Source organism: Brachyhypopomus gauderio, chromosome 4 (assembly GCF_052324685.1).
Source record: "Brachyhypopomus gauderio isolate BG-103 chromosome 4, BGAUD_0.2, whole genome shotgun sequence".
Lineage (NCBI taxonomy): Eukaryota > Metazoa > Chordata > Actinopteri > Gymnotiformes > Hypopomidae > Brachyhypopomus > Brachyhypopomus gauderio.
This window is the reverse complement of record NC_135214.1, coordinates 21,652,087-21,664,206: the sequence shown is the minus strand read 5'-3', so window position 1 is coordinate 21,664,206 and position 12,120 is coordinate 21,652,087. Positions and strand designations below refer to the sequence as shown.

The 12,120-nt window shown below is 39.9% G+C and overlaps 1 protein-coding gene across 3 annotated transcripts in view; it reads right to left on the bottom strand.

The window, feature by feature from the left end:
- The window catches only part of LOC143512554 (ERC protein 2-like), a 215,104-nt gene that overhangs the window by 120,115 nt on the left and 82,869 nt on the right, over positions 1-12,120 (bottom strand). For all 3 annotated transcript variants that reach the window (XM_077003020.1, XM_077003021.1, XM_077003022.1), the window contains exons 10-12: positions 10,612-10,749; positions 6,729-6,869; positions 4,865-4,993 (exon numbers count right to left, since the gene is read on the bottom strand). In XM_077003020.1, coding sequence (XP_076859135.1) covers positions 4,865-4,993; positions 6,729-6,869; positions 10,612-10,749 — 408 coding nt within the window. The remainder of the gene's footprint in view (positions 1-4,864; positions 4,994-6,728; positions 6,870-10,611; positions 10,750-12,120) is intronic.

Genomic DNA, 12,120 nt, shown 5'->3' with positions numbered 1-12,120 from the left:
AAAGCCTACCACTGACTTTCCCTGCAGTCCGTTCTATGTGGAGAAAGAGACCGAAAGAAGGTGTGGATGAGAACTAGGACACATATTCAAGTATGGAATGTGGTAAGAAATAATATTCATATATGGTTAACACACACTATCCCGTACAACAGTTTTTTTTCCTTGGCATGTGGCTCTGAATGAAACGAAGTACCGTGGAAAGTAAATTATTCTTAACACTAACTTTAATCCTAAACTTAATTTGAACTTAGAGCATCCCGAAAAGCTGCAGTCATAACATGAGAAGTTACTGGGTATGCATGAACATGGATGGAATGAAAAACATTTTCTTCCATGATTTAAAGAAGGATAAATCTTACCAAAACAGGACAACATTATGCAGACACAAATCAGGCTTATAAATCAGAAGGATTTAGTCACACACACAACTTGTTGATTACATAATGGTTTTTTAAGTGTTCCAGCTAGAACTATTAAGTCAAAACTGTAAGAACAAAAAAACTGTAAGAACAAATTCTAGAATTGGCTAAACCATGTTATGATATTTGGGTGGATTTGAGTGGATTCCTTCTGAAGGGCCCCACGGTTCATCTAAAAGGGTTCTCTTCTTTCATGTGATTTCCTTCTCTCAGAGCATCTCCGTGTAGCATAAATGTTTTTTTTTTTTCATTCCTGTATAATTGTTCCTCTAATTCATTATAAAATTAAACTGCTCTCCCACTTGGAAAATGTTTTACAAGACCACCACACTTCTCCTATCTCCTATCTTCTATCTTCTGCCTGGTGTATCTGTGCAGGCGCAGTAAAGAGACACCGATTGTTGCAGTATCGTATTCCTCTTTCTTTGAGGGGAAAAATAACCTGGAGATAGATGCGGGCCCTAGAATGATCTTTGTCTTGCCGCTAAACATGTCCTCCTGATTGCTTACATTGCTGTGACAGATGAATGTGCTTGTTTAAACATTGGCAGATGACTGTTTTCATTTGAATGAATAAAGGAGGGGACCCTTGTAAGACATTAGACTGAAGACTGAGGACCGTCCCAGGTGGTGAGACAAAACCAATCAACTGCAGTAACAATAACGATCACCATAGAAAATGCCTGGAAATGTTCCCCAAAACAACAGCATAAACCTTAATCCATAAATCACCAACATCAAATTATTTAGAAACACGTCTCACCATAAGTACATTAAACAAATCTTCAGAGAAAAGCAGTTAGTATACAGTGTAGTGGATAGACTGATATCCTAAGCACATGTTTGCATTAGAACTGCTACTCATGCATGAGTCAGACACATATGTGGACACTCCGTCAGTGTAAAGAACCTCCGACCAAAAGATATCAGGCCTGAAATAGATTTGAAAAATGACTTGTTATGAGTACATGATGGTTGAAAACTGTTAGCAAAACTTATAACAGGAGTGGCCAACCTGCGGCTCCCCAGCCGGTCCACACTCTCACCTGCACTAACGGTGTGTACCGTGGCCCGGTTACCTCATCAGCTCTGAGGGCGACACACTGCTACATCTTCGTGCTGCGCGGGTTTGTTTACAAGCCCAGCGAGCCACTAATACTTTTAAAACCGGCGTAGTGGAAAACGGGAGACTAGCGGCATTAAGAATCTGTGATATTGTGATTGTACTTTGAGTCTCGTTGGTCAGACGCGGTTCTTCTGTCACACGTTTGGAATAAACCACATACGAGGTGCAGCAAAGGCACCGCACACGACTGAGGGAGCTTCAAAACTACTGACACTGTCTGTTCTCTTCTTCCTAAAGGTGAGCGCAGGTCAGTGGCGTTGTAACATCTTCTCTGGTAGCTCAACGTGTTGAGCCACATGCTCCCAATTAGAAGCAATGTACAGGACCTACATGGGTTCAAATCCCACTTCCACCTTTGGGCAGTCATGGCCTAGCGGTTAGGGAACTGGTCTTGTGACCGGAGGGTCGCAGGTTCGATCCCCAGGCCATGACTGAGGTGCCCCTGAGCAAGGCCCTTAACCCTCAATTGCTCACTTGTATAAAAAAAAAAAGAGAGATAAAGATGTAAGTCGCTCTGGATAAGGGTGTCTGCCAAATGCCATAAATGTAAATGTAAATGTAACGAGTGTTGAGTTTATCCACTTTTCACCTAGAAAACAACAGTTGCGTACATAACAGAGCTCGTAGTGTGCGCCCACCTCCTCCAACCGTGACAAAGTCCTGAAACATATCATGACTTACGTTTATATCCAAGTTTGTGTTCATATCACGACTTATGTTTATATCCAAGTTTGTGTTCATATCACGACTTACGTTTATATCCAAGTTTGTGTTCATATCACGACTTATGTTTATATCCAAGTTTGTGTTCATATCACGACTTATGTTTATATCCAAGTTTGTGTTCATATCACGACTTATGTTTATATCCAAGTTTGTGTTCATATCGCGACTTATGTTTATATCCAAGTTTGTGTTCATATCGCGACTTATGTTTATATCCAAGTTTGTGTTCATATCACGACTTATGTTTATATCCAAGTTTGTGTTCATATCACGATTTATGTTTATATCCAAGTTTGTGTTCATATCACGACTTATGTTTATATCCAAGTTTGTGTTCATATCGCGATTTATGTTTATATCCAAGTTTGTGTTCATATCGCGACTTATGTTTATATCCAAGTTTGTGTTCATATCGCGACTTATGTTTATATCCAAGTTTGTGTTCATATCACGACTTATGTTTATATCCAAGTTTGTGTTCATATCACGACTTATGTTTATATCCAAGTTTGTGTTCATATCACGACTTGTGTTTATATCCAAGTTTGTGTTCATGTTTTTTATGTGCTGTTCGCTTAGCTTGAGTTCACCCCGGTACTTTCTTCAAACGCGCATGTGCGTGAGATTATGTGAAATGTGTGTGACATTTACAATAAATCTGAGCAGAGGTCTCTCTCTGTGTGTGTGTGTGTGTGTGTGTGTGTGTGTGTGTGTGTCTCGGGTGGGTTGTAGTGTTCATAATAATGGTTGATGGATTAAACTTATCTTTAAGCATTTACAGTCTCTTCCTAAGATGGAGAAGGGGGTATCCAGTAGGTGTTTGTATGTATTATATGATGTATGATGTATGTATGTGTACGCCTGTTTGTGTTATCAGTAAATGTTTAAAAAAGCAGCAGACATAAGGAACAGAGTGGTGTAGGACAGGAAGAGAGGATGGAGAGAAGAGGAAAGAGAGAAGGAACTAGGAAAAGTTCATGAATTTCACTGGGCATCTCAAAATTGCTTCTACCACCTGAGGACATCAGAGGAAAGCAAGTTCAATTGTTTTTGTGTATGTGCGTGTGTGTGTGTGTGTGTGTGTGTGTCTGTGTGTGTCCAGCTTAATGACCATTCTGCAAATACTGTTTGTATACTGTGTATAACCATATACTACATAATTTCTCTTGTGTTTATATCTGCCATTCAGAAGAACGCAGACACACTGTCCAGACTTCACACAATGATGTGAACTTCCAAGAATCAGACCAAGAATGTCAGAGTGCTCTTCTAACAAGTCCGCTGTGAGCTGACCACAAACCATCCACTACACAGTTAGTTTACACTATCCATTACACACGAAGTGCTTTATATCTGAAATCAGTTTCCACCTACAAGACTAGACAATGACTCACAACAAAAGTTAAGGCAGAGGTATAATTCTAAGATATGACATCAGGAGGACACCGTAGACTGGGTGAGCCGTGTAGTCATAGTGTGCGTAACTCTGTGTGGTTTAATTTACAGACCAATAATTACAGTCCCACAACACTGCTGTATAACAAACACACTTGAGAACTTTCCGGGCTTTCTTAAGCTTTTTATGACGCAAGTAAACCTAAGAGGACTCATCTTAACAGAAACCTCCCCACACAACCACAGACGGATACACATTACAAAGTATATAGACAGATTAAGTACTGTGTGGGTGCATGTCAAAATCTTACCATAGCCCTGTGCTGAAATGCAAGCACAATCTCACACATGAGCACATGAACAGACAGCTGATGTAGTGAACCTGCATGGACACACTCAGTTGCATATATTTGCAGTATGACATGTCCATGCTTGAATACTTGGAATCTTTAATATTTAAGTGTTTCCCAAGCTAGTAGCTAAACTGGAAACCGGTGGCCCTTCCTGCAGAACTCGAAATTAAGCATTAAAAATTAAGCACAAATGACGTTTTTTGTGCAGACTATTTTTTCTATTTGCATTCCTGAAAGCTACTGTGCTAAGCATTGAAGTGGCTTGGCATCTCTTATTGCAATAATCGGTGCACTTTTTGGAAATGAGAGATGATATGAAAAGAAGATGGTTATCATGATTTTACAAGGGTGGAAAAATCTATCAAAAACATGACATCTCTCCAAGAATATGTGCATGAATTTCATTAAAGGTACATATTTCTGTAAATGATGACACACTAGAGTGTGTAGTTTGCATGTATCTGTAATGTATGTGTAAGCATGTATGTGTGAGATGGATTATAGATGTGTGTGCATTTGTGAACAGTGCCTTGTGCCAAACTTAACATGCTTTAGGTAAGAAAACCTGTGACAGTGTTTCCACCCGTGTGTGCTTATGTAGTTCCTCCTTTATCTCCACACCTGGATGCTCTCTGACAGCCCCTGTGTGTCACATGGCTTCATGTTCCTGTGATGACTATCGAGAAGGTTTGGCCCGCAGTAGCAACACAGCTCCCCTCTTTTATTTGAATAGTGGGAGTAACCACTGCCCCCACATCAGACGTTTCTGGCAGGCTGGTCCGTGGAGGACGGGTGGGGCCGGGTGCGGGGGGGGCCAGGTGCGGGGGGGGGGGGCTTCTACCCACCTTCCGCAGCTGACCCTCCAGCCAGGTGCACTCCTCCGCCCTCCGCTCCAGGGCTCGCAGCCTGGAGTCTTTCTGCAGGCCGGAGGAGGTCAGAGATGAGATTCGCTCTCTGAGTTCCAGTAAACAGGACTGTTTGGGGTGGGAGAAACACATCAGAACAGGAGTCGGAGAATGGAGGAGGAGCTGCATCTAAAAAGGATGGAGGAGGTGGTGGAAGTGGTTGGAGTACCACAGAGGGGCCTGGCCTATAGCCCTATTCAGCTGAACCAAGGTACCAGTCCCACAGTACCAGTACAATACTTATTTTCCTGCTCAGAAGGGCAAGAGAGTTAAAAACGGCACTACCTGCATTAACATATTCAAAACTGAAACTGAATCATTAAGACTGATTGAATCATTGAATCCTTTTGTAGTTTGTACATCTTAGGAGAACCAGCAGAAACAAGACAAAGATCTAAGCGACCAATAAAATTCTCTCTGAATTCCACTGGCACACAGGGGAAGGCTTCTATGAGGTCAAACTGCAGTAGATTAGGTTGGCAGGAGATACCATTACAAGATGAGCTATATCGACAAGAGCTGGAAGAGGCTGTTCATGCTCTGGAAAGACTTGCATGCAGCAACACAGCATCGCGGCTGTTCGGTCTGTCTCGTGCGTCTCTCTTGTGAGAGCTCGGGCACAATGTGTTCCTTTAATTGCACTCAAACTATAAAACTCTTATGTCTGTACACCTTTTCTCAAGTAATCTAAACCTTAAATTGGCCTGTGTTATATAAACAAAGTGATTATATTCTCACTCGTATGATACTCAACGTTTGAAGTCTGTTGATAGTGTAATTAGAGCTTTAAAAATGGAGGTTGTTTATGTGCTTTTGATTAGCACGGGAGAGGGTTGATGGGAAGTTCCTAAAGACTGTAGGCTATATGTGGCATAGACTCAAAAAATAAGATATAATTTTCCTGGAACGATATGTGTTCGCTGTAGTGCATATAAAAGAAAACATTCTCGTAAATTTAGGCTTTCTGAAAGATTGCCCCGGCATGTTCCCCGGGAACAGTGAAGAGACTGGGCGATGGGGGATGGGAAACCGATCTATAAATTTCACTCTTTTCTTTCTCTTTTTCCTCTCTTCTCTTCTCTTTCCTCCCTCTCTTTTGCTCTCTCTATAAGAACAAAGCGCCTTCAGTTTCTAGTCAGGAGGCTAGGTTCACAGGTGGGGTCCTGAGGGTACAGGGTTTGCTTTCGCTGTTGATCTTAACACTTAAAGTATGGGTTTGGGCACACACTACCACGCATGCACCACAATTCTTCTCATTCTTTAAGTTCAATAAAATTACTTATAAATGGCTGGAGTATTTGTCACCAGGGTAACCTGCTTTTTGCAGACTGTCGATGTGTGTTGGTGTGTGTGTGTGTGCACGAGCATATACTGGAGTTAAGCACATATATAAGTTTATATAAAGCAACATTTGTTTTTTTTTTTTGGAAGATGGTTGTGAAGTTTATAACATATGATAAACACCCATGTAGTAAAAAGAGGACTGATTAGTAATATGTTTTCTTGATGACAATTATCCATCAGAAACTATGGAAAACCTGCTGTTCAGAAAACTGGCTCATAATTCATAAAAAAAAAAAAAACATTACAATACAACAACATAGGAATTTAGCACAGAAGTTCAAACTCAAGTCCAACATGTACAAGCATGCCAATTTGATAGTTTCAGCCTCTGTTTTTTGATTGAATGAAAGTTGCGAATGATAATAAGGTAAATCTCTGACCTGGCATGATTTGTGTGTGGGAGTTAGTACCACTGTTATGACCTATGCCACTTTAGCCTGTGGGCAGTGTGGTCACTCACCTCTTTTTCCAGGAGCTGAGCCTGTAAGGAAGTGATCTTGTCCTTCAGGTCCTTGTTCTCCGTCTTACACACCTCTATTTCCACGTTCTTGTCCTGAACCTCTCTCTGCCTGTGCTCCTTCAGCTGTTCTATTAGCTTATCCTGAACGATACGGGTAAAACGTGGGGACACAATAAAGAGAAAACAACGCTTAGGACATATGGAGCTAGAGTCATGAAACTCAAAATGCTAACTGCACTACTGCACGCTAAATGCAGAACACAGTACTATGACGATCATTAGCGCACTGTTGTCAGTTTATCGCTGTAGTAAATTAACCTGGGCCCCAAGGAAGAAAGCCAGTCAAAATTGACATGTGAGTCCATACACATTAAAGACCTGCGCCAAGAGACAGATGACTGATGAACCCCAGTTGTGAGACCAGTGGAAAACTGAAAGCTGCCAGTTGCATAAAAATGTTAATGCATTTGTAGGTTCCACCAAGATGGAAACTGCATAGTTGTGGTGTGCTGATGTTTTAACTTCTTCTTCCAAATCATAGCAGAGCACAAAAACTGTATCCGCATTCTATATGGAGTTTTCTTCTTCTGTCACACTTTCGTTCTGACACACTGGTCAGTCATCTTCCACTGTGGACTCAACGTTTTACATCTATATTATACATCTTTAGGGTCCAGTACAACGAGACCAAAAATGAACATTTTAAATATATTTTCCATTAACCCCATCATAAATAGGTCCAGTATTTTTTATAACTTGCATTTGTGACGAGACAACAGAAAAAAATGTATAAAAAATGAAAAACTCTAGGGCAAGGCTAATTTCTTACCATGAAATGAAATAGATAGAAGTTGAAGTGATAGAAACATTATTCCAAAAAAATTTCTTCACTACCTAAAAACATGGAGAATTTTGCAAGACTACAAAATGTACATTTACATGTCGTGCTCTCTGGGAATCAAACCCATGAAGCACAGCTATGACACAATTAACCTAAATCAGGACACAAAGTGCTGAGACTACACCTGGCGTTATACATCTTCATGCTTGTGACTTGAACCACAAATTCTATTCTAAAGAAAGATTTCTCAAGCAAGTTTGTCATTCCTCCTCAATGAATCAGCTTGGGTCAAAATCTCCCGATGCAGAATACACAGACCTGCTTCCACTTAGATCCGTTACCATTGGCTCACCTCTGTTATTGAAAGAGGATTTTTTATTTAGACCACAAGGCAACATGTTTCCACACATCCCCCTCCTATACCAATAGCCTCCTAGTCACGATCTCATGGCCATACTTTCAACCCAAACACCAGTAAGTGCAAGTTGTCGTCAAACACTGTAAGAAACTGTGTTCTGAAAACAAGGAATTGTATACTTTTGTGATTCATAGTAAATACAGATTATACCGCTAAATTCTACAAAACCATAATAGAAAGACTTTAATACCGGATGGCAAACAAAACATTACACCACATAGAAAATCATAGGCCATATTTTCATGACGCAAATACAAGGCCTATCAGCACTATTACATAACGATACTATTGTGTATAATAACAAATCCCATTAATTTAGGAAGGTATGTTCATTTCTATTCAAAATCAAGTGCTACATATCGTAATAGCCCATTTGTGTCTCATGTTCCTCCACGGTTCTATGGAAATGCTATAGATTTAAGATTCAAGAGTTTATCGTCACGTGCACAAGCAGTTAAAACTGGACATTAAATTCCTATTCTGTACCACCTCTGGGACTACAAGTGCTATAATTCACAATAAAAATACTAAGTAGGAGAACCACGCAAAAAAACGAGCAGCCACTGAGATTGTCAACTAAATGACATGTTGGCCTATATCATGTTCTATAACCGTCACCGTCATAAATATGCAAGAGCAGGTAAGGTTGTAACACATTTGTTTCATATAACTCACTGAATATTTGTGTTACAGCTATCAAATATTTACACAAAGTACCCTTATTTGTCTACTGTAAATAGGGATGTTTAATTTCTCCAACTATATCACAGAATGTATAAACTGATGCCAAATACAAAGAGTTCAATTTTTAGAACCCAGCCCACTACTGGGGTAAGTGTAACACAATTCACCCCAATACCAGGGTAAGTGTAAAATAAGTGACCCCACTACTGGGGTAAACAAGCACAATCCATCCCACTATTGGGGTCAACTGTAAGACAACCTAACTCTTTAAGTTGGAACACAACCTGACAGTGACAATTAAAAAATTGAAACCATACCACAAAATCTGCATGTAAATCATTTATTTGTGTTACTCCTGCACTTCAACATCTACCCATAACACATACCCATAATGACAGCTAGTATAAACAATGAAAACATTATTCACAGGCTTCTCTTCCCAATAAATACCAATAAATAAATTTTAAAATAAAATAAATAAATTTTCATGCTTTAAAATTAGTGTTTTGGCAGAGAAATCTGCATAGATCTTTCCACAGCTATACAATGTCAGATGCAAGTTCAGGAAGGATGCGTATACATGTAATCGATCACATAATTATTAAGTTATCTCTCTTGGTAAAGTAAGGCTGTTACAAACATCCGTTTGCTACTACTATAGCCTGTGTCCCCTTTGTTTTTCAAATACATATTTCATAACCCAGAGTGATTACTGGACATTTGTAGCAACTCCATATACAGCATTTGACTGGCACATTTGAAGAAAAAAAAAAGAAGAAGACTGGACTTGATTTTACACGGTGTCCTAAATCTCTATGAATAAAACAAAACCTAACCTACATCACTTCATCTACATGCAAGAACCTTCACTTCCTTTGTGCCAACACTCACCCCCATGCCCATTACATGTTACGCAAGACATGAACTTATTGATATACATCACTCAGGTATTCCACCCTGCAAAACGCTGCTTGTGCGTCTGATTTATCATGTGTGATTAGATAAATACTATATCTAATGAACTTTAGCAGGCAAAGTCAGAGACTGTCTCTACCTTCCACAAATTCTGCCCTGTGATGTGCGAAGTCAACCGCAATGAGAGACCGCAGAATTACTGCAAAGCAGGGTGGTTATGGGAAGCAGCTGTTCTGTAGCTAAAACAAAAGTTTACGACTGCCAACGACCACCAATCAGCAAGCTCACAGATCATGACATACCTGACCACTGACTCACTGTCATGTCAATATTAGTAAGTTAAGATTTATTTATTATATATATATATATATATATATATATATATATATATATATATATATATATATATATATATATATAAAATAATTATCCCTCTCTCTCTCTCTCTCTCTCATATATATATATATATATATATATATACGGAGAGAGAAAGAGAGCCAGAGAGAGATATTGTGCAAGTAAAGTGCTTCTCTTTATCTTTGAAGACAATTATTCAATTTGGGTTAATTACTATTATTTTTGATCAGGCAAACATTCTTTTTTATCTCTGCAATGCAAAGCTAGGTCATTCAGGTGATTCAGGCTAATTGAGAGAGCTCATCAATCTCATTTATTTCTTTTTTTAATCAAGACTGAAGACACTGAATCAAAACTAATATCAGGGTGAACAGGAGGTGGTGCATAACATGCACTGTGGATACTTACATTCTGGCCACAGTAACAGTGATGATTATATGATTTGTCATTGTGTTTTGTCATGAAGGTGAGACTAAATTACAATGTGAGAGGTCAGAAACACCTGTTGGAAAACTCCGAAGAGACAAAAAGTTATCAGAAAGGTCAACTGTGTATACACACTGTGTGTGTGTGTGTGTATATATATATATATATATACACGCACACACACACACACACACACACATATATAGACACAGACACATCTTCCCTTTTCCCTTTCCCTCTACCTTCTCAGCGAGTGCTTCCTCTAGGGTGGCGAAGGCTGTATCAGTGTTTCTGGAGTCAGTTTGTAGAGACGTCACCCTGTCCTTCAAACTCTCCAGTTGTTTATCCTTATCCCTCACTTGCTCCAGGAGGTTCTCAATCTGAAACAGAGAGATAGAGAGATGAACAGAAAGGGAGAGAGAGAATACAGAATTTAGTCTTTCATGCTCCATTATCACTGCTGGAACTTTAACAAAGCTCTCTATGAAGGCAAAAGTAAACACCATGGACAACTTTGGGTTGTGGGTGGCAAAGTAAGATTACAACCCTGATTCAACACAGCAGCACAACAAAGTCTTTAAAACCTATCACAACGCGTATCACGTAGGCAAGCATACTTGAAATTATTCTCACTTATTGCTTGAATAAAAAACAAAACACTCAAGTTCAAACCCACCATCAAGCACAACACGTCTCCAATCCACACACAGTTGTATTCCCATTCTCTTTAAAGAAGCCCTGACAACATTCCAGTCATGGGTACATTGTCAGATAATACCAAAAATGGCAATGGCTATTTTGCAAATGAATCAAATTAGGCCTCCCTGACCAAGGCAAAATTGCTAAGTGCTGAGGGTAATGGCTGAAGGGGTTTATCTCCAAAGCTAAAGGGCACAGAGTGAGTGGGAAAAGAAGTTATTGAGACTGGAGATAACACTTCCTCTGCATTATTACACCACCCAGTGAAAAACTGTTTAAAGCAAAGATGAAGTGATACAAAGCCTTTGTCCCAAGAGGCCCCACAAAGAACCAATAAGGGGGGGGGGGGGGGGGGGGGGTATGGGATTGAGTGGGCAGGGAGGAGGGGGGGCGTGGACAGAATGAGAGCTTGATGTGTGTACACAATGTTCTACAAATAGTGATTATTTTTTGCTGGAGGGCATGATTAGAACTTATGGTAAGAAATGTAATCACTTTGAAATGTTGGATGAAGCTAATAAGTATTTTTCCTCAGATATGAATGAATGAATAACCTTTATTGATGTAGATTAGTTCAAGAACCAGGAACAGGACTTGTGTGTGTGTGTGTGTGTGTGTGTGTGTGTGTGTGTGTGTGTGTGTGTGTGTGTGTGTGTGTGTGTGTGTGTGTTTTCCATATCTAAAACACGGGTGTCAAAATGTGGGTCTAGAGGGCCATAGACCATCGCAGAAGTTTGATGATGTCCCTGCTCATACACACTGAAATAACCTTGAAAAAAAAATAAAAAATCAGGTTGGTGCACAAAAATGGTTCATCAGGACTGAAGTGCAAGAACGCTGAGCCACATGGAACCGGGAGGTGTGTGGAACCGGGAGGTGTGTGGATCGGGTTCAGAAAGCAAAGTTCTTCCCCATGATTTGATTAGAACTGTCTGGCTTTCCTGATTACCTCAAAAATGATACAGATAATATAACTACTCAAACATAAGGAAATGAATGCACCAACTTTGCCAAAGCAATGTCATGCAGGACCTCAGGGGTTCTCGGGCACA